This window comes from Pristiophorus japonicus, unplaced genomic scaffold, assembly GCF_044704955.1.
Source record: "Pristiophorus japonicus isolate sPriJap1 unplaced genomic scaffold, sPriJap1.hap1 HAP1_SCAFFOLD_160, whole genome shotgun sequence".
NCBI classification, from domain to species: domain Eukaryota; kingdom Metazoa; phylum Chordata; class Chondrichthyes; family Pristiophoridae; genus Pristiophorus; species Pristiophorus japonicus.
Window position 1 is genome coordinate 184,456 of NW_027251278.1, and position 22,085 is coordinate 206,540.

General features: G+C 44.0%; 3 protein-coding genes and 1 pseudogene across 3 annotated transcripts in view; 3 read left to right on the forward strand and 1 right to left on the reverse strand.

Moving 5' to 3' along the window:
• LOC139243069 (uncharacterized) overlaps nucleotides 1–5,210 on the forward strand; it is a gene marked incomplete at its 5' end in the record, with an annotated part of 72,984 nt that extends 67,774 nt beyond the window's left edge. Inside the window, 3 exons of the mRNA XM_070870663.1 lie at nucleotides 1,116–1,190; nucleotides 2,953–3,070; nucleotides 5,041–5,210. Coding sequence (XP_070726764.1) covers nucleotides 1,116–1,190; nucleotides 2,953–3,070; nucleotides 5,041–5,210 — 363 coding nt within the window. The remainder of the gene's footprint in view (nucleotides 1–1,115; nucleotides 1,191–2,952; nucleotides 3,071–5,040) is intronic.
• LOC139243073 (calpain-1 catalytic subunit-like) overlaps nucleotides 1–22,085 on the reverse strand; it is a gene marked incomplete at both ends in the record, with an annotated part of 231,498 nt that overhangs the window by 183,926 nt on the left and 25,487 nt on the right. The gene's annotated exons all lie outside the window — the stretch shown is intronic.
• Nucleotides 7,603–10,885, forward strand: LOC139243070 (treponemal membrane protein B-like; annotated as a pseudogene).
• LOC139243071 (DNA ligase 1-like) lies at nucleotides 14,394–19,363 on the forward strand (the record flags this gene model as incomplete). Its single annotated transcript, XM_070870664.1, is given in 4 exon segments — nucleotides 14,394–14,540; nucleotides 15,936–15,983; nucleotides 18,920–19,114; nucleotides 19,307–19,363. Coding segments are annotated over 4 exon segments (447 nt in total), but the record flags the coding sequence as incomplete, so codon positions are not given.

Here is a 22,085-nt window from a genome sequence, read left to right on the forward strand (position 1 = left end):
AAATCAGCAAGAGAAATCAGCGAGAGAAATCAGAGAAATCAGCAAGAGAAATCAGCGAGAGAAATCAGCGAGATATAAATCAGCATGTGTGTGAAATCAGCAAGAGAAATCAGCGAGAGAAATCAGAGAGAAATAAGAGAAATCAGCGCGACAGAAATCAGCGAGAGGGAGAAATCAGTGAGAGAGAAATCAGTGAGAGAGAAATCAGCGAGAGAAATCAGCGAGAGAGAAATCAGCGAGAGAGAAATCAGCGAGAGAGAAATCAGCGAGAGAGAAATCAGCGAGAGAAATCAGCGAGACATAAATCAGTGAATGTGTGAAATCAGCAACAGAAATCAGCGAGAGAAATCAGAGAGAGAAATCAGAGAAATCAGCGAAAGAAATCAGCAAGAGAGAGAAATCAGCGAGAGGGAGAAATCAGCGAGAGAAATCAGCGAGAGAAATCAGCGAGAGAGAAAAATCAGCAAGAGAGAAATCAGCGAAAGAGAGAAATCAGAGAGAAATCAGCGAGAGAGAAATCAGCAAGAGAAATCAGCGAGACAGAAACCAGCGAACGAGAAATTAGCTAGAGAAATCAGCGAGAGAGAAATCAGCGAGAAAACAGCACGAGATCAGCGAGAGAGAAATCAGCGACAGAGAAATCAGCGAGAGAGAAATCAGCGAGTGTGTGAAATCAGCAAGAGAAATCAGCGAGAGAAATCAGAGAGAGAAATCAGAGAAATCAGCGAGAGAGAAATCAGCGAGAGAAATCAGCGAGAGATAAATCAGCGTGTGTGTGAAATCAGCAAGAGAAATCAGCGAGAGAAATCAGAGAGAAATCAGCGAGACAGAAATCAGCGAGAGGGAGAAATCAGTGAGAGAGAAATCAGCGAGAGAGAGAAATCAGCGAGAGAAATCAGCGAGAGAGAGCAATCGGCGAGAGAGAGAAATCAGCGAGAGAAATCAGCGAGAGAGAAATCAGCGAGAGAGAAATCAGCGAGAGAGAGAAATCAGCGAGAGAGAGAAATCAGCAAGACAGAGAAATCAGCGATTGTGTGAAATCAGCAAGAGAAATCAGCGAGAGAAATCAGAGAGAAATCAGCGAGAAATCAGCGAGAGAAATCAGCTAGAGAGAAATCAGCGAGAAAGAAATCAACGAGAGAGAGAAATCAACGAGAGAGAGAGAAATCAGCAAGAGAAATCAACAAGAGAGAAATCAGCGAGAGAGAGAAATCAGTGAGAAAGTAATCAGTGAGAGAAATCAGCAAGAGAAATCAGCGAGAGAGAAATCAGCGAGACAGAGAAATCAGCGAGAGAGAGAAATCAGCGAAAGAGAGAAATCAGCGAGAGAAAACAGAGAAATCAGCGAGAGAGAGAAATCAGCGAGAGAGAGAAATCAGCGAAAGAGAAATCAGCGAGAGAGAAATCAGAGAGACAACAGCGAGAGAGAGAAATCAGAGAGAGAGAGAAATCAGTGAGAGAGAAATCAGCGAGAGACAACAGCAAGAGGGAGAAATCAGCGAGAGAGAAATCAGCGAGAGAAAGAAATCAGCGAGAGAGAAATCAGCGAGAGGGAGAAATCAGTGAGGGAGAAATCAGCAAGGGAGAAATCAGCGAGAGAGACAAATAATCGAGAGATCAGCGAGAGCGAAAATCAGCGAGAAAGAGAAATCAGTGAGAGAGAGCAATCGGCGAGAGAGAGAAATCAGCGAAAGAGAAATCAGCGAGAGAGAGAAATCGGCGAGAGAAATCGGTGAGAAAGAAATCAGCGAGAGAGAAATCAAGAGAAATCAGCGAGAGAGAAATCAGAGAGAGAGAAATCAGCAAGAGAAATCAGCGAGACAGAAATCAGCGAGAGAGAGAAATCAGCGAGAGAGAAGTCAGCGAGAGAGAAATCAGCGAACGAGAGAAATCAGCGAGAGAAATCAGCGAGAAAAATCATCGAGAGAGAAATCAGCGAGAAAGAGAAAACATCGCTAGAGAGAAATCAGAGAGAGGGAGAAATCAGAGCGAGGGAGAAATCAGCGAGAGAAATCAGCAAGAGAGAGAAATCAGCGAGAGTGAGAAATCAGCGAGAGAAATCAGCGAGAGAGAGAAATCAGCGAGAGAGAGAAATCAGCGAGAGAGAGAAATCAGCGAGAGAGAGAAATCAGAGAGACAACAGCGAGAGAGAGAAATCAGAGAGAGAGAGAAATCAGTGAGAGAAAAATCAGCGAGAGACAACAGCAAGAGGGAGAAATCAGCGAGAGAGAAATCAGCGAGAGAAAGAAATCAGCGAGAGAGAAATCAGCGAGAGGGAGAAATCAGTGAGGGAGAAATCAGCAAGGGAGAAATCAGCGAGAGAGAGAAATAATCGAGAGATCAGCGAGAGCGAAAATCAGCGAGAAAGAGAAATCAGTGAGAGAGAGCAATCGGCGAGAGAGAGAAATCAGCGAAAGAGAAATCAGCGAGAGAGAGAAATCGGCGAGAGAAATCGGTGAGAAAGAAATCAGCGAGAGAGAAATCAAGAGAAATCAGCGAGAGAGAAATCAGAGAGAGAGAAATCAGCAAGAGAAATCAGAGAGACAGAAATCAGCGAGACAGAAATCAGCAAGAGAGAGAAATCAGTGAGAGAAATCAGCATGAGAGATCAGCGCGAGAGAAATCAGCAAGAGAGGACTCAGCGAGAAAGAGAAATCAGCGAGAGTGAAATCAGAGAGAAAGAAATCAGCGAGAGAAATATCAGCGAGAGAGAAATCAGCGAGAGAGAGAAATCAGCAAGAGAGAAAAATCAGCGGCAGATAACACAGTGAGAGAGAAATCAGCAAGAGAAAGAAATCAGCTAGAGAAATCAGCGAGAGGGAGAAATCAACGAGAGAAATCAGCGAAAGAAATCAGCGAGAGGGAGAAATCAGCGAGAGAAATCAGCGAGAGAAATCAGCGAAAGAGAGAAATCAGCGAAAGAGAGAAATCAGAGAGAAATCAGCGAGAGAGAAATCAGCCAGAGAAATCAGCGAGAGAGAAATCAGCGAGAGAAAACAGCATGAGATCAGCGAGAGAGAAATCAGCGAGAGAGAGAAATCAGCGAGAGAGAAATCAGCGAGAGAAATCAGCGAGTGTGTGAAATCAGCAAGAGAAATCAGCGAGAGAAATCAGAGAAATCAGCGAGAGAAATCAGCTAGAGAAATCAGCGAGATATAAATCAGCATGTGTGTGAAATCAGCAAGAGAAATCAGCGAGAGAAATCAGAGAGAAATAAGAGAAATCAGCGCGACAGAAATCAGCGAGAGGGAGAAATCAGTGAGAGAGAAATCAGTGAGAGAGAAATCAGCGAGAGAAATCAGCGAGAGAGAAATCAGCGAGAGAGAAATCAGCGAGAGAGAAATCAGCGAGACATAAATCAGTGAATGTGTGAAATCAGCAACAGAAATCAGCGAGAGAAATCAGAGAGAGAAATCAGAGAAATCAGCGAAAGAAATCAGCAAGAGAGAGAAATCAGCGAGAGGGAGAAATCAGCGAGAGAAATCAGCGAGAGAAATCAGCGAGAGAGAAAAATCAGCAAGAGAGAAATCAGCGAAAGAGAGAAATCAGAGAGAAATCAGCGAGAGAGAAATCAGCAAGAGAAATCAGCGAGACAGAAACCAGCGAACGAGAAATTAGCTAGAGAAATCAGCGAGAGAGAAATCAGCGAGAAAACAGCACGAGATCAGCGAGAGAGAAATCAGCGACAGAGAAATCAGCGAGAGAGAAATCAGCGAGTGTGTGAAATCAGCAAGAGAAATCAGCGAGAGAAATCAGAGAGAGAAATCAGAGAAATCAGCGAGAGAGAAATCAGCGAGAGAAATCAGCGAGAGATAAATCAGCGTGTGTGTGAAATCAGCAAGAGAAATCAGCGAGAGAAATCAGAGAGAAATCAGCGAGACAGAAATCAGCGAGAGGGAGAAATCAGTGAGAGAGAAATCAGCGAAAGAGAGAAATCAGCGAGAGAAATCAGCGAGAGAGAGCAATCGGCGAGAGAGAGAAATCAGCGAAAGAGAAATCAGCGAGAGAGAAATCAGCGAGAGAGAAATCAGCGAGAGAGAGAAATCAGCGAGAGAAATCGGTGAGAAAGAAATCAGCGAGAGAGAAATCAAGAGAAATCAGTGAGAGAGAAATCAGAGAGAAATCAGCGAGAGAGAAATCAGCAAGAGAAATCAGCGAGACAGAAAAATCAGCGAGAGTGAAATCAGAGAGAGAGAAATCAGCGAGAGAGAGAAATCAACGAGAGAGATATATCAGCGAGAGAGGAACCAGCGAGAGAGAAATCAGCGAGAGAGAGAAAAATCAGCGGGAGATAAAACAGTGAGAGAGAAATCAGCGAGAGAGAGAGAAATCAGCTCGAGAAATCAGCGAGAGAGAAATCAGCGAGAGGGAGAAATCAACGAGAGCAATCGAGAGAAATCAGCAATAGAGAAATCAGCAAGAGAGAAAAATCAGCAAGAGAGAAATCAGCGAGAGAGAGAAATCAGCGAGAGAGAGAAATCAGCGAGAGAGAAATCAGCGAGAGAAATCAGCGAGAGAGAAATCAGCGAGAGAGAAATCAGCGAACGAGAGAAATCAGCGAGAGAAATCAGCGAGAAAAATCATCGAGTGAGAAATCAGCGAGAAAGAGAAAACATCGCGAGAGAGAAATCAGAGAGAGGGAGAAATCAGAGCGAGGGAGAAATCAGCGAGAGAGAAATCAGAGAGACAACAGCGAGAGAGAGAAATCAGAGAGAGAGAGAAATCAGTGAGGGAGAAATCAGCGAGAGACAACAGCAAGAGGGAGAAATCAGCGAGAGAGAAATCAGCGAGAGAAAGAAATCAGCGAGAGAGAAATCAGCGAGAGGGAGAAATCAGTGAGGGAGAAATCAGCGAGAGAGAGAAATAATCGAGAGATCAGCGAGCGCGAAAATCAGCGAGAAAGAGAAATCAGTGAGAGACAGAAAACAAAGAGAGAGAAATCAGAGAGAGAAATCAGAGAGAGAAATCAGCGAGAGAGAGCAATCGGCGAGAGAGAGAAATCAGCGAAAGAGAAATCAGCGAGAGAGAAATCAGCGATAGAGAAATCAGCGAGAGAGAGAAATCAGCGAAAGAAATCAGTGAGAAAGAAATCAGCTAAAGAGAAATCAAGAGAAATCAGCGAGAGAGAAATCAGAGAGAGAGAAATCAGCAAGAGAAATCAGCGAGACAGAAATCAGCGAGAGAAATCAGCAAGAGAGAGAAATCAGTGAGAGAAATCAGCATGAGAGATCAGCGCGAGAGAAATCAGCAAGAGAGGACTCAGCGAGAAAGAGAAATCAGCGAGAGTGAAATCAGAGAGAAAGAAATCAGCGAGAGAAATATCAGCGAGAAAGAAATCAGCGAGAGAGAGAAATCAGCAAGAGAGAAAAATCAGCGGGAGATAACTCAGTGAGAGAGAAATCAGCGAGAGAAATCAGCTAGAGAAATCAGCGAGAGGGAGAAATCAACGAGAGAAATCAGCGAAAGAAATCAGCGAGAGAAATCAGCGAGAGGGAGAAATCAGCGAGAGAAATCAGCGAGTGAAATCAGCGAGAGAAATCAGCGAAAGAGAGAAATCAGCGAAAGAGAGAAATCAGAGAGAAATCAGCGAGAGAGAAATCAGCCAGAGAAATCAGCAAGAGAGAAATCAGCGAGAGAAAACAGCATGAGATCGGCGAGAGAGAAATTAGCGAGAGAGAGAAATCAGCGAGAGAGAAATCAGCGAGAGAGAAATCAGCGAGTGTGTGAAATCAGCAAGAGAAATCAGCGAGAGAAATCAGCGAGAGAAATCAGAGAAATCAGCGAGAGAAATCAGCGAGACATAAATCAGCATGTGTGTGAAATCAGCAAGAGAAATCAGCGAGAGAAATCAGAGAGAAATCAGAGAAATCAGCGAGACAGAAATCAGCGAGAGGGAGAAATCAGTGAGAGAGAAATCAGCGAGAGAAATCAGCGAGAGAGAAATCAGCGAGAGAGAAATCAGCGAGAGAGAAATCAGCGAGACAGAAATCAGCGAGACAGAATCAGTGAATGTGTGAAATCAGCAACAGAAATCAGCGAGAGAAATCAGAGAGAAATCAGAGAAATCAGCGAAAGAAATCAGCAAGAGAGAGAAATCAGCTAGAGAAATCAGCGAGAGAAATCAGCGATAAAGAAAAATCAGCGAGAGAGAAATCAGCGAAAGAGAGAAATCAGAGAGAAATCAGCGAGAGAGAAATCAGCAAGAGAAATCAGCGAGACAGAAACCAGCGAACGAGAAATCAGCCAGAGAAATCAGCGAGAGAAATCAGCGAGAGAAAACAGCATGAGATCAGCGAGAGAGAAATCAGCGAGAGAGAGAAATCAGCGACAGAGAAATCAGCAAGAGAGAAATCAGCAAGTGTGTGAAATCAGCAAGAGAAATCAGCGAGAGAAATCAGAGAGAGAAATCAGAGAAATCAGCGAGAGAGAAATCAGCGAGAGAAATCAGCGAGAGATAAATCAGCGTGTGTGTGAAATCAGCAAGAGAAATCAGCGTGAGAAATCAGAGAGAAATCAGCGAGACAGAAATCAGCGAGAGGGAGAAATCAGTGAGAGAGAAATCAGCGAGATAGAGAAATCAGCGAGAGAAATCAGCGAGAGCAATCAGCGAGAGAGAAATCAGCAAGAGAGAAATCAGCTAGACAGAAATCAGTGAATGTGTGAAATCAGCAACAGAAATCAGCGAGAGAAATCAGAGAGAGAAAGCAGAGAAATCAGCGAGAGAGAAATCAGCGAGAGAAATCAGCGAAGGAGAAATCATTGAGAGAGAAATCAGCGAAAGAGAGAAATCAGCGAGAGAGAGAAATCAGCGATTGTGTGAAATCAGCAAGAGAAATCAGCGAGAGAAATCAGAGAGAAATCAGAGAAATCAGCTAGAGAAATCAGCTAGAGAGAAATCAGCGAGAGAGAAATCAGCGAGAGAGAGAAATCAGCGAGAGAGAGAGAAATCAGCAAGAGAAATCAACGAGAGAGAAATCAGCGAGAGAGAAATCAGCGAGAGAGAAATCAGCGAGAGAAATCAGCGAAGGAGAAATCATTGAGAGAGAAATCAGAGAGAAATCAGTGAGAAAGTAATCAGTGAGAGAAATCAGCGAGAGAAATCAGCGAGAGAGAAATCAGCTGGAGAGAAATCAGTGAGAGAGAAATCAGTGAGAGAGAAATCAGCGAGAGAGAGAAATCAGCGAGAGAGAAATCAGCGAGAGAGAAATCAGCGAGAGAGAGAAAAATCAGCGAGAAAAATCAACGAGAGAAATCAGCGAGAGAGAAATCAGCGAGAGAGAGAAATCAGAAGAGAAATCGGCGAGAGAGAAATCAGCGAGACAGAAATCAGAGAATGAGAAATCAGCCAGAGAAATCAGCAACAGAGAAATCAGCAAGAGAGAGAAATCAGCGAGAGATAAATCAGTGAGAGAGAAATCAGCGAGAGAAATCAGCTAGAGAAATCAGCGAGAGGGAGAAATCAACGAGAGAAATCAGTGAGATAATTCAGCGAGAGAAATCAGCGAGAGAGAAAAATCAGCGAGAGAAATCAGCGAAAGAGAGAAATCAGAGAGAAATCAGCGAGAGAGAAATCAGCAAAAGAAATCAGCCAGAGAAAACAGCATGAGATCAGCGAGAGAGAAATCAGCGAGAGAGAGAAATCAGCGAGAGAGAAATCAGCGAGAGAGAAATCAGCGAGAGAAATCAGCGAAGGAGAAATCATTGAGAGAGAAATCAGCGAAAGAGAGAAATCAGCGAGAGAGAGAAATCAGCGAGAGAGAGAAATCAGCGATTGTGTGAAATCAGCAAGAGAAATCAGCGAGAGAAATCAGAGAGAAATCAGAGAAATCAGTGAGAAATCAGCGAGAGAAATCAGCTAGAGAGAAATCAGTGAGAGAGAAATCAGCGAGAGAGAGAGAAATCAGCAAGAGAAATCAACGAGAGAGAAATCAGCGAGAGAGAAATCAGCGAGAGAAATCAGCGAAGGAGAAATCATTGAGAGAGAAATCAGCGAGAAATCAGTGAGAAAGTAATCAGTGAGAGAAATCAGCGAGAGAAATCAGCGAGAGAGAAATCAGCTGGAGAGAAATCAGTGAGAGAGAAATCAGTGAGAGAGAAATCAGCGAGAGAGAGAAATCAGCGAGAGAGAAATCAGCGAGAGAGAAATCAGCGAGAGAGAGAAAAATCAGCGAGAAAAATCAGCGAGAGAAATCAGCGAGAGAGAAATCAGCGAGAGAGAGAAATCATAAGAGAAATCGGCGAGAGAGAAATCAGCGAGACAGAAATCAGAGAACGAGAAATCAGCCAGAAAAATCAGCGACAGAGAAATCAGCAAGAGAGAGAAATCAGCGAGAGATAAATCAGTGAGAGAGAAATCAGCGAGAGAAATCAGCTAGAGAAATCAGCGAGAGGGAGAAATCAACGAGAGAAATCAGTGAGATAATTCAGCGAGAGAAATCAGTGAGAGAGAAAAATCAGCGAGAGAAATCAGCGAGAGAGAAATCAGCAAGAGAAATCAGCCAGAGAAAACAGCATGAGATCAGCGAGAGAGAAATCAGCGAGAGAGAAATCAGCGAGAGAGAAATCAGCGAGTGTGTGAAATCAGCAAGAGAAATCAGCGAGAGAAAGCAGCGAGAGAAATCAGAGAAATCAGCTAGAGAGAAATCAGCGAGAGAAATCATCGAGAGAGAAATCAGCGAGTGTGTGAAATCAGCAAGAGAAATCAGAGAGAAATCAGAGAAATCAGCGAGACAGAAATCAGCGAGAGAGAAATCAGCGAGAGAGAGAAATCAGCGAGAGAGAAATCAGCGCGAGAGAAATCAGCGCGAGAGAAATCAGCGCGAGAGAAATCAGTGAATGTGTGAAGTCAGCAACAGAAATCAACGAGAGAAATCAGAGAAATCAGCGAGAGAGAAATCAGCGAGATAAATCAGCGAGGGAGAAATCAGTGAGAGAGAAATCAGCTCGAGAGAAATCAGTTAGAGAGAGAAATCACCGAGAGAGAGAAATCAGCGAGAGAAAAATCAGCGAGTGTGTGAAATCAGCAAGAGAAATCAGCAAGAGAAATCAGAGAGAAATCAGAGAAATCAGCGAGAGAGAAATCAGCGAGAGAAATCAGCTAGAGAGAAATCAGCGAGAGAGAAATCAGCGAGAGAGAAATCAGCGAGAGAAATCAGCGAGAGAGAAATCAGCGAGAAATCAGTGAGAAAGTAATCAGTGAGAGAAATCAGCAAGAGAAATCAGCGAGAAAAATCAGCGAGAGAGAAATCAGCAGGAGAGAAATCAGTGAGAGAGAAATCAGAGAGAGAAATCAGCGAGAGAGAGAAATCAGCGAGAGAGAAATCAGCGAGAGAGAGAAAAATCAGCGAGAGAGAGAAAAATCAGCGAGAGAGAGAAATCAGCAAGAGAAATCAACGAGAGAGAAATCAGCGAGAGAGAGAAATCAGCCAGGGAGAAATCAGCAAGAGAAATCAACGAGAGAAATCAGCGAGAGAGAGAAATCAGCGAGAAATCAGTGAGAAAGTAATCAGTGAGAGAAATCAGCAAGAGAGAAATCAGCTGGAGAGAAATCAGTGAGAGAGAAATCAGTGAGAGAGAAATCAGCGAGATAAATCAGCGAGGGAGAAATCAGTGAGAGAGAAATCAGCTCGAGAGAAATCAGTTAGAGAGAGAAATCACCGAGAGAGAGAAATCAGCGAGAGAAAAATCAGCGAGTGTGTGAAATCAGCAAGAGAAATCAGCAAGAGAAATCAGAGAGAAATCAGAGAAATCAGCGAGAGAGAAATCAGCGAGAGAAATCAGCTAGAGAGAAATCAGCGAGAGAGAAATCAGCGAGAGAGAAATCAGCGAGAGAAATCAGCGAGAGAGAAATCAGCGAGAAATCAGTGAGAAAGTAATCAGTGAGAGAAATCAGCAAGAGAAATCAGCGAGAAAAATCAGCGAGAGAGAAATCAGCTGGAGAGAAATCAGTGAGAGAGAAATCAGAGAGAGAAATCAGCGAGAGAGAGAAATCAGCGAGAGAGAAATCAGCGAGAGAGAGAAAAATCAGCGAGAGAGAGAAAAATCAGCGAGAGAGAGAAATCAGCAAGAGAAATCAACGAGAGAGAAATCAGCGAGAGAGAGAAATCAGCCAGGGAGAAATCAGCAAGAGAAATCAACGAGAGAAATCAGCGAGAGAGAGAAATCAGCGAGAAATCAGTGAGAAAGTAATCAGTGAGAGAAATCAGCAAGAGAGAAATCAGCTGGAGAGAAATCAGTGAGAGAGAAATCAGTGAGAGAGAAATCAGCGAGAGAGAGAAATCAGCGAGAGAGAAATCAGCGAGAGAGAAATCAGCGAGAGAGAGAAAAATCAGCGAGAAAAATCAGCGAGAGAAATCAGCGAGAGAGAAATCAGCGAGAGAGAGAAATCAGAAGAGAAATCGGCGAGAGAGAAATCAGCGAGACAGAAATCAGAGAACGAGAAATCAGCCAGAGAAATCAGCGACAGAGAAATCAGCGAGAGAAATCAGCGAGAGATAAATCAGTGAGAGAGAAATCAGCGAGAGAAATCAGCTAGAGAAATCAGCGAGAGGGAGAAATCAACGAGAGAAATCAGTGAGATAATTCAGCGAGAGAAATCAGCGAGAGAGAAAAATCAGCGAGAGAGAAATCAGCGAAAGAGAGAGATCAGAGAGAAATCAGCGAGAGAGAAATCAGCAAGAGAAATCAGCGAGACAGAAATCAGCGAATGAGAATTCAGCCAGAGAAATCAGCGAGAGAGAAATCAGCAAGAGAAATCAGCCAGAGAAAACAGCATGAGATCAGCGAGAGAGAAATCAGCGAGAGAGAGAAATCAGCGAGAGAGAAATCAGCGAGAGAGAAATCAGCGAGTGTGTGAAATCAGCAAGAGAAATCAGCGAGAGAAAGCAGCGAGAGAAATCAGAGAAATCAGCGAGAGAGAAATCAGCGAGAGAGAAATCAGCGAGAGAGAAATCAGCGAGTGTGTGAAATCAGCAAGAGAAATCAGAGAGAAATCAGAGAAGTCAGCGAGACAGAAATCAGCGAGAGAAATCAGCGAGAGAGAGAAATCAGCGAGAGAGAAATCAGCGAGAGAGAGAAATCAGCGAGAGAGAGAAATCAGCGAGAGAAATCAGCGAGAGAGAAATCAGCGAGAGAGAAATCAGCGCGAGAGAAATCAGCGCGAGAGAAATCAGTGAATGTGTGAAGTCAGCAACAGAAATCAACGAGAGAAATCAGAGAAATCAGCGAGAGAGAAATCAGCGAGGTAAATCAGTGAGAAAGTAATCAGTGAGAGAAATCAGCGAGAGAAATCAGCAAGAGAGAAATCAGCTGGAGAGAAATCAGTGAGAGAAATCAGTGAGAGAGAAATCAGCGAGAGAGAGAAATCAGCGAGAGAGAAATCAGCGAGAGAGAAATCAGCGAGAGAGAAATCAGCGAGAGAGAGAAAAATCAGCGAGAAAAATCAGCGAGAGAAATCAGCGAGAGAGAAATCAGCGAGAGAGAGAAATCAGAAGAGAAATCGGCGAGAGAGAAATCAGCGAGACAGAAATCAGAGAACGAGAAATCAGCCAGAGAAATCAGCGACAGAGAAATCAGCAAGAGAGAGAAATCAGCGAGAGATAAATCAGTGAGAGAGAAATCAGCGAGAGAAATCAGCTAGAGAAATCAGCGAGAGGGAGAAATCAACGAGAGAAATCAGTGAGATAATTCAGCGAGAAAAATCAGCGAGAGAGAAAAATCAGCGAGAGAGAAATCAGCGAAAGAGAGAGATCAGAGAGAAATCAGCGAGAGAGAAATCAGCAAGAGAAATCAGCGAGACAGAAATCAGCGAATGAGAAATCAGCCAGAGAAATCAGCGAGAGAGAAATCAGCAAGAGAAATCAGCCAGAGAAAACAGCATGAGATCAGCGAGAGAGAAATCAGCGAGAGAGAGAAATCAGCGAGAGAGAAATCAGCGAGAGAAATCAGCGAGAGAGAAATCAGCGAGTGTGTGAAATCAGCAAGAGAAATCAGCGAGAGAAAGCAGCGAGAGAAATCAGAGAAATCAGCGAGAGAAATCAGCGAGAGAGAAATCAGCGAGAGAGAAATCAGAGAGTGTGTGAAATCAGCAAGAGAAATCAGAGAGAAATCAGAGAAATCAGCGAGACAGAAATCAGCGAGAGAAATCAGCGAGAGAGAGAAATCAGCGAGAGAGAAATCAGCGAGAGAGAGAAATCAGCGCGAGAGAAATCAGCGAGAGAGAAATCAGCGAGAGAGAAATCAGCGAGAGAAAGCAGCGAGAGAAATCAGAGAAATCAGCGAGAGAGAAATCAGCGAGAGAGAAATCAGCGAGAGAGAAATCAGCGAGTGTGTGAAATCAGCAAGAGAAATCAGAGAGAAATCAGAGAAATCAGCGAGACAGAAATCAGCGAGAGAAATCAGCGAGAGAGAGAAATCAGCGAGAGAGAAATCAGCGAGAGAGAAATCAGCGAGAGAGAAATCAGCGAGAGAAATCAGCGAGAGAGAAATCAGCGAGAGAGAAATCAGCGCGAGAGAAATCAGCGCGAGAGAAATCAATGAATGTGTGAAGTCAGCAACAGAAATCAATGAGAGAAATCAGAGAAATCAGCGAGAGAGAAATCAGCGCGATAAATCAGTGAGAAAGTAATCAGCGAGAGAAATCAGCAAGAGAGAAATCAGCTGGAGAGAAATCAGTGAGAGAAATCAGTGAGAGAGAAATCAGCGAGAGAGAGAAATCAGCGAGAGAGAAATCAGCGAGAGAGAAATCAGCGAGAGAGAGAAAAATCAGCGAGAAAAATCAGCGAGAGAAATCAGCGAGAGAGAAATCAGCGAGAGAGAGAAATCAGAAGAGAAATCGGCGAGAGAGAAATCAGCTCGACAGAAATCAGAGAACGAGAAATCAGCCAGAGAAATCAGCGACAGAGAAATCAGCAAGAGAGAGAAATCAGCGAGAGATAAATCAGTGAGAGAGAAATCAGCGAGAGAAATCAGCTAGAGAAATCAGCGAGGGAGAAATCAACGAGAGAAATCAGTGAGATAATTCAGCGAGAAAAATCAGCGAGAGAGAAAAATCAGCGAGAGAGAAATCAGCGAAAGAGAGAGATCAGAGAGAAATCAGCGAGAGAGAAATCAGCAAGAGAAATCAGCGAGACAGAAATCAGCGAATGAGAAATCAGCCAGAGAAATCAGCGAGAGAGAAATCAGCAAGAGAAATCAGCCAGAGAAAACAGCATGAGATCAGCGAGAGAGAAATCAGCGAGAGAGAGAAATCAGCGAGAGAGAAATCAGCGAGAGAGAAATCAGCGAGTGTGTGAAATCAGCAAGAGAAATCAGCGAGAGAAAGCAGAGAAATCAGCGAGAGAAATCAGCGAGAGAGAAATCAGCGAGAGAGAAATCAGCGAGTGTGTGAATTCAGCAAGAGAAATCAGAGAGAAATCAGAGAAATCAGCGACAGAAATCAGCGAGAGAAATCAGCGAGAGAGAGAAATCAGCGAGAGAGAAATCAGCGAGAGAGAGAAATCAGCGAGAAAGAAATCAGCGAGAGAGAAATCAGCGAGAGAGAAATCAGCGCGAGAGAAATCAGCGCGAGAGAAATCAGCGCGAGAGAAATCAGTGAATGTGTGAAGTCAGCAACAGAAATCAACGAGAGAAATCAGAGAAATCAGCGAGAGAGAAATCAGCGAGATAAATCAGCGAGGGAGAAATCAGTGAGAGAGAAATCAGCTCGAGAGAAATCAGTTAGAGAGAGAAATCACCGAGAGAAATCAGCGAGAGAAAAATCAGCGAGTGTGTGAAATCAGCAAGAGAAATCAGCAAGAGAAATCAGAGAGAAATCAGAGAAATCAGAGAAATCAGCGAGAGAGAAATCAGCGAGAGAAATCAGCTAGAGAGAAATCAGCGAGAGAGAAATCAGCGAGAGAGAAATCAGCGAGAGAGAAATCAGCGAGAAATCAGTGAGAAAGTAATCAGTGAGAGACATCAGCAAGAGAAATCAGTGAGAAAAATCAGCGAGAGAGAAATCAGCTGGAGAGAAATCAGTGAGAGAGAAATCAGTGAGAGAGAAATCAGCGAGAGAGAGAAATCAGCGAGAGAGAAATCAGCGAGAGAGAAAAATCAGCGAGAAAAATCAGCGAGAGAGAAATCAGCGAGAGAGAAATCAGCGAGAGAGAAATCAGCGAGAGAGAGAAATCAGAGAGAAATCAGCGAGAGAGAAATCAGCAAGACAGAAATCAGAGAACGAGAAATCTGCCAGAGAAATCAGCGACAGAGAAATCAGCGAGAGAGAAATCAGCGAGAGAGAGAAATCAGCGAGAGAGAAATCAGCGAGAGAGAAAAATCAGCGAGAAAAATCAGCGAGAGAGGAATCAGCGAGAGAGAAATCAGCGAGAGAGAAATCAGCGAGAGAGAAATCAGCGAGAGAAATCAGAGAGAAATCAGCGAGAGAGAAATCAGCAAGACAGAAATCAGAGAACGAGAAATCTGCCAGAGAAATCAGCGACAGAGAAATCAGCGAGAGAGAAATCAGCGAGAGAGAAATCAGCGAGACAGAAATCAGTGAATGTGTGAAATCAGCAACAGAAATCAGCGAGAGAAATCAGAGAGAGAAATCAGAGAAATCAGCGAGAGAGAAATCAGCGAGAGAAATCAGTGAAGGAGAAATTATTGAGAGAGAAATCAGCGAAAGAGAGAAATCAGCGAGAGAGAGAAATCAGCGAGAGAGAAATCAGCGATTGTGTGAAATCAGCAAGAGAAATCAGCGAGAGAAATCAGAGAAATCAGCGAGAAATCAGCGAGAGAAATCAGCTAGAGAGAAATCAGCGAGAGAGAAATCAGCGAGAGAGAGAGAGAAATCAGCCAGAGAGAGAGAAATCATCAAGAGAAATCAACGAGAGAGAAATCAGCGAGAGAGAGAAATCAGCCAGGGAGAAATCAGCAAGAGAAATCAACGAGAGAAATCAGCGAGAGAGAGAAATCAGCGAGAAATCAGTGAGAAAGTAATCAGTGAGAGAAATCAGCGAGAGAAATCAGCAAGAGAGAAATCAGCTGGAGAGAAATCAGTGAGAGAGAAATCAGTGAGAGAGAAATCAGCGAGAGAGAGAAATCAGCGAGAGAGAAATCAGCGAGAGAGAGAAAAATCAGCGAGAAAAATCAGCGAGAGAAATCAGCGAGAGAGAAATCAGCGAGAGAGAGAAATCAGAGAGAAATCAGCGAGAGAGAAATCAGCGAGACAGAAATCAGAGAACGAGAAATCAGCCAGAGAAATCAGCGACAGAGAAATCAGCAAGAGAGAGAAATCAGCGAGAGATAAATCAGTGAGAGAGAAATCAGCGAGAGAAATCAGCTAGAAAAATCAGCGAGAGGGAGAAATCAACAAGAGAAATCAGTGAGATAATTCAGCGAGAGAAATCAGCGAGAGAGAAAAATCAGCGAGAGAGAAATCAGCGAAAGAGAGAAATCAGAGAGAAATCAGCGAGAGAGAAATCAGCAAGAGAAATCAGCGAGACAGAAATCAGCGAACGAGAAATCAGCCAGAGAAATCAGCGAGAGAGAAATCAGCAAGAGAAATCAGCCAGAGAAAACAGCATGAGATCAGCGAGAGAGAAATCAGCGAGAGAGAGAAATCAGCGAGAGAGAAATCAGCGAGAGAGAAATCAGCGAGAGAGAAATCAGCGAGTGTGTGAAATCAGCAAGAGAAATCAGCGAGAGAAATCAGAGAAATCAGCGAGAGAGAAATCAGCGAGAGAAATCAGCGAGAGAGAATCAGCGAGTGTGTGAAATCAGCAAGAGAAATCAGAGAGAAATCAGAGAAATCAGCGAGACAGAAATCAGCGAGAGAGAAATCAGCCAGAGAGAAATCAGCGAGAAAGAGAAATCAGCGAGAGAGAGAAATCAGCGAGAGAGAAATCAGCGAGAGAGAAATCAGCGCGAGAGAAATCATCGAGAGAGAAATCAGCGAGAGAAATCAGCGAAAGAGAGAAATCAGCGAGAGAGAAATCAGCAAGAGAAATCAGCGAGAAAAATCAGCGAGAGAGAAATCAGCTGGAGAGAAATCAGTGAGAGAGAAATCAGTGAGAGAGAAATCAGCGAGAGAGAGAAATCAGCGAGAGAGAAATCAGCGAGAGAGAGAAAAATCAGCGAGAAAAATCAGCGAGAGAGAAATCAGCGAGAGAGAAATCAGCGAGAGAGAGAAATCAGAGAGAAATCAGCGAGAGAGAAATCAGCAAGACAGAAATCAGAGAACGAGAAATCAGCCAGAGAAATCAGCTCGAGAGAAATCAGTTAGAGAGAGAAATCACCGAGAGAGAGAAATCAGCGAGAGAAAAATCAGCGAGTGTGTGAAATCAGCAAGAGAAATCAGCAAGTGAAATCAGAGAGAAATCAGAGAAATCAGCGAGAGAGAAATCAGCGAGAGAAATCAGCTAGAGAGAAATCAGCGAGAGAGAAATCATCGAGAGAGAAATCAGCGAGAGAAATCAGCGAAAGAGAGAAATCAGCGAGAGAGAAATCAGCAAGAGAAATCAGCGAGAAAAATCAGCGAGAGAGAAATCAGCTGGAGAGAAATCAGTGAGAGAGAAATCAGTGAGAGAGAAATCAGCGAGAGAGAGAAATCAGCGAGAGAGAAATCAGCGAGAGAGAGAAAAATCAGCGAGAAAAATCAGCGAGAGAGAAATCAGCGAGAGAGAAATCAGCGAGAGAGAGAAATCAGAGAGAAATCAGCGAGAGAGAAATCAGCAAGACAGAAATCAGAGAACGAGAAATCAGCCAGAGAAATCAGCGACAGAGAAATCAGCAAGAGAGAGAAATCAGCGAGAGATAAATCAGCGAGAGAGAAATCAGCGAGGGAAATCAGCTAGAGAAATCAGCGAGAGGGAGAAATCAACGAGAGAAATCAGTGAGATAATTCAGCGAGAGAAATCAGCGAGAGAGAAATCAGCGAATTAGAAATCAGCCAGAGAAATCAGCGAGAGAGTAATCAGCAAGAGAAATCAGCCAGAGAAAACAGAATGAGATCAGCGAGAGAGAAATCAGCGAGAGAGAGAAATCAGCGAGAGAGAAATCAGCGAGAGAAATCAGCGAGAGAGAAATCAGCGAGTGTGTGAAATCAGCAAGAGAAATCAGCGAGAGAAATCAGAGAAATCAGCGAGAGAGAAATCAGTGAGAGAAATCAGCGAGAGAGAAATCAGCGAGTGTGTGAAATCAGCAAGAGAAATCAGCGAGAGAAATCAGAGAGAAATCAGAGAAATCAGCGAGACAGAAATCAGCAAGAGAGAAATCAGCGAGAGAGAGAAATCAGCGAGAGAGAAATCAGCGAGAGAAATCAGCGAGAGAGAAATCAGTGAGAGAGAAATCAGCGAGACAGAAATCAGCGCGAGAGAAATCAGTGAATGTGTGAAATCAGCAACAGAAATCAGCGAGAGAAATCAGAGAAATCAGCGAGAGAGAAATCAGCGAGAGAAATCAGCGAGGGAGAAATCAGTGAGAGAGAAATCAGCTCGAGAGAAATCAGCGCGAGAGAGAAATCAGCGAGAGAGAGAAATCAGCGAGAGAAAAATCAGCGAGTGTGTGAAATCAGCAAGAGAAATCAGCAAGAGAAATCAGAGAGAAACCAGAGAGAAATCAGAGAAATCAGTGAGAGAAATCAGTGAGAGAAATCAGCGAGAGAGAAATCAGCGAGAGAGAGAGAAATCTGCGAGAGAAATCAACGAGAGAGAAATCAGCGAGAGAGAGAAATCAGCCAAGGAGAGAAATCAGCCAGGGAGAAATCAGCAAGAGAAATCAACTAGAGAAATCAGCGAGAGAGAGAAATCAGCGAGAGAAATCAGCGAGAAATCAGTGAGAAAGAAATCAGTGATAGAAATCAGCAAGAGAAATCAGCAAGAGAAATCAGCGAGAAAAATCAGTGAGAGAGAAATCAGCTGGAGAGAAATCAGTGAGAGAGAAATCAGCGAGAGAGAAATCAGCGAGAGAGAAATCAGCGAGAGAGAAATCAGCGAGAGAGAAATCAGCGAGAGAGAAAGCAGCGAGAGAGAAAGCAGCGAGAGAAATCAGCGAGAGAGAAATCAGCGAGACAGAAATCAGCGAATGTGTGAAATCAGCAACAGAAATCAGCGAGAGAAATCAGAGAAATCAGCGAGAGAGAAGTCAGCGAGAGAAATCAGCGAGGGAGAAATCAGTGAGAGAGAAATCAGCTCGAGAGAAATCAGCGCGAGAGAGAAATCAGCGAGAGAGAGAAATCAGCAAGAGAAAAATCAGCGAGTGTGTGAAATCAGCAAGAGAAATCAGCAAGAGAAATCAGAGAAATCAGCGAGAGAAATCAGCGAGAGAAATCAGTGAGAGAAATCAGCTAGAGAGAAATCAGCGAGAGAGCGAGAAATCAGCGAGAGAAATCAACGAGAGAGAAATCAGCGAGAGAGAGAAATCAGCCAGGGAGAGAAATCAGCCAGGGAGAAATCAGCAAGAGAAATCAACTAGAGAAATCAGCGAGAGAGAGAAATCAGTGAGAGAAATCAGCGAGAAATCAGTGAGAAAGAAATCAGTGATAGAAATCAGCAAGAGAAATCAGCAAGAGAAATCAGCGAGAAAAATCAGTGAGAGAAATCAGCTGGAGAGAAATCAGTGAGAGAGAAATCAGCGAGAGAGAAATCAGCGAGAGAGAAATCAGCGAGAGAAAAATCAGCGAGAGAGAAATCAGCGAGTGTGTGAAATCAGCAAGAGAAATCAATGAGAGAAGTCAGAGAGAAATCAGAGAAATCATCCAGAGAGAAATCAGCGAGAGAAATAAGTGAGAGAAATCAGCTGGAGAGAAATCAGCGAGAGAGAAATCAGCGAGAGAGAAATCAGCAAGAGAGAGAGAAATCAGCGAGAGAGAGAAAAATCAGCGAGAGAAATCAACGAGAGAGAAATCAGCGAGAGAGAGAAATCAGCCAGGGAGAGAAATCAGCCAGGGAGAAATCAGCAAGAGAAATCAACGAGAGAAATCAGCGAGAGAGAGAAATCAGCGAGAAATCAGTGAGAAAGAAATCAGTGAGAGAAATCAGCAAGAGAAATCAGCAAGAGACAAATCAGCAAGAGAAATCAGCGAAAGAGAAAGCAGCGAGACAGAAATCAGCGAGAGAAATCAGCGAAAGAGAAATCAGCGAGAGAGAGAAATCAGCGAGAGAGAGAATTTAGCGAGCGAGAGAATTCAGCGAGAGAGAAATCAGAGAGGGAGAGAAATCAGAGAGGGAGAGAAATCAGAGAGGGAGAGAAATCAGAGAGGGAGAAATCAGCAAGAGAGAAATCAGCGAGAGAGAAATCAGAGAGGGAGAGAAATCAGAGAGGGAGAAATCAGCGAGAGAGAAATCAGCGAGAGAAATCACCATTAGAGAGAAATCAGCGAGAGAGAAATCAGCGAGAGAGAAATCAGCGAGACAGAAACCTGCGAGAGAGAAATCAGCGAGGTAGTGAAATCAGCAAGAGAAATTAGTCAGAGTGAAATCAGCGAGACAAATCAGCGAGGGAGAAATCAGCGTGAGGGAGAGAAATCAGCGAGAGATAAAAATCAGCGAGAGAAATCAGCGAGAGAGAAATCAGCAAGAATGAAATCAGCGAAAGAGAGAAATCAGCAAGAGAAATCAGCAAGCGAGAAATCACCGAGAATGAAATCAGCGAGAGAGAAATCAGCGAGAGAGAAATCAGCGAGAATGAAATCAGCGAGAGATAGAGAAATCAGCGAGAGAGAAATCAGCGAGAGAGAAAAATCAGCGAGAGTGAAATCAGCGAGTGAAATCAGCGAGAGAGAAATCAGCGAGTGAAATCAGCGAGGGAGAGAAATCAGCGAGAGAGAAATCAGCAAGAGAAATCAGCGAGAGAGAGAAATCAGTGAGAGAGAAATCAGCGAGAGAAATCAACGAGACAAAAATCAGCAAGAGGGAGAAATCAGCGAGGGAGAAAAATCAGCGAGAGAAATCAGCGAGAGAGAAAAATCAGCGAGAGAGAAAAATCAACGAGAGAGAAATCAGTGAGAGAGAAATCAGCGAGAATGAAATCAGCAAAAGATAGAGAAATCAGCGAGAGAGAAATCAGTGAGAGATAAATGAGAGAGAGAGGTAAATTAGTGGATGAGGTGATTAAGAAGACATACGGAATGCTTGCCTTTATTGCCGAGGCATAGAATATAAGAGCAGGGAGGTTATGCTTAAATTGTATAATACTTTGGTTAGGCCACAGCTGGAGTACTGCGTGCAGTTCTGTTCGCTGGATTATAGGACAAACGTGATTGCATAAGAGAGGGTGCAGAGGAGATTTACTAGGACGCTGTCTGGTATGGAGAATCTTAGTTATGAGGATAGATTGGATATGCTGGGTTTGTTCTCATTGGAACAGAGGAGTTTGAGAAGAGACCTCACTGAGGTGTACAAAATATTGAGGGGCCCGGACATAGTGGATAGCAAGGGTCTATTTCCATTGGTGGAGGGGTCTATTACGAGGGGGCATAGTTTTAAGGTGGTTGGTGGAAGGTTTAGAGGGGATTTGAGGGGGGGCTTCTTTAAGCAGAGGGTTGTGGGGATCTGGAACTCGCTGCCTGGAAGAGTGGTGGATGCAGAAACATAGAAAATAGGTGCAGGAGTAGGCCATTCGGCCCTTCTAGCCTGCACCGCCATTCAATGAGTTCATGGCTGAACATGCAACTTCAGTACCCCATTCCTGCTTTCTCGCCATACCCCTTGATCCCCCGAGTAGTAAGGACTTCATCTAACTCCCTTTTGAATATATTTAGTGAATTGGCCTCAACAACTTTCTGTGGTAGAGAATTCCACAGTTTCACCACTCTCTGGGTGAAGAAGTTTCTCCTCATCTCGGTCCTAAATGGCTTACCCCTTATCCTTAGACTGTGACCCCTGGTTCTGGACTTCCCCAACATTGGGAACATTCTTCCTGCATCTAACCTGTCCAATCCCGTCAGAATTTTAAACGTTTCTATGAGATCCCCTCTCATTCTTCTGAACTCCAGTGAACACAAGCCCAGTTGATCCAGTCTTTCTTGATATGTCAGTCCCGCCATCCCTGGAATCAGTCTGGTGAACCTTCGCTGCACTCCCTCAATAGCAAGAATGTCCTTCCTCAAGTTAGGAGACCAAAACTGTACACAATACTCCAGGTGTGGCCTCACCAAGACCCTATACAACTGTAGCAACACCTCCCTGTCCCTGTACTCAAATCCCCTCGCTATGAAGGCCAACATGCCATTTGCTTTCTTAACCGCCTGCTGTACCTGCATGCCAACCTTCAATGACTGATGTACCATGACACCCAGGTCTCGTTGCACCTCCCCTTTTCCTAATCTGTCACCATTCAGATAATAGTCTGTCTCTCTGTTTTTACCATCAAAGTGGATAACCTCACATTTATCCACATTATACTTCATCTGCCATGCATTTGCCCACTTACCTAACCTATCCAAGTCACTCTGCAGCCTCATAGCATCCTCCTCGCAGCTCACACTGCCACTCAACTTAGTGTCAACCGCACCACTTTTAAGAGATGGTTGGATGGTCACTTAAAGTGCAGTAACCTGCAGGGTTACGGACCGAGAGCTGGTAATTGGGATTAGACTGGATGACCTTTTGTTGGCCGGCGCAGATATAATGGTAAGTACTGCAGGGAATCGAATACGGCCAGGGTGATCTCCTGGACTAGTGTCGATCGCCTGGATGGGTCGGAGAGGAATTTTCCCAGATTTTTTTCCCCAATTGGCCTGGGTTTTTATCTGGTTTTTGCCTCTCCCAGGAGATCACATGACTCCGGTTGGGGTGGAGTGTAGAATGTTTCAGTATAAGGGATGTTGCAGTTGTGTGGGGTGGACTGGTTGGGCTGGGTGCTCTTTACTTTCCGTCATTGTTCATAGGTTTATATGTAACCTTCAGGGCTGCTGACCGAGGGCCGTGTGGCTCTTTGTCGGCCGGTGCGGACACGATGGGACAGAATGGCCTCCTTCTGCGCTGTAAATTTCTATGTTTCTAAAGGAAAGAGAGAGAGAGAGAGACAGAGAGAAAGAAATGAAAAAGAAATCAGAGCGAGAAAAAGAGATCAGAGAGGGAAATCAGAGAGAGCTGGAGAAAGCAAAG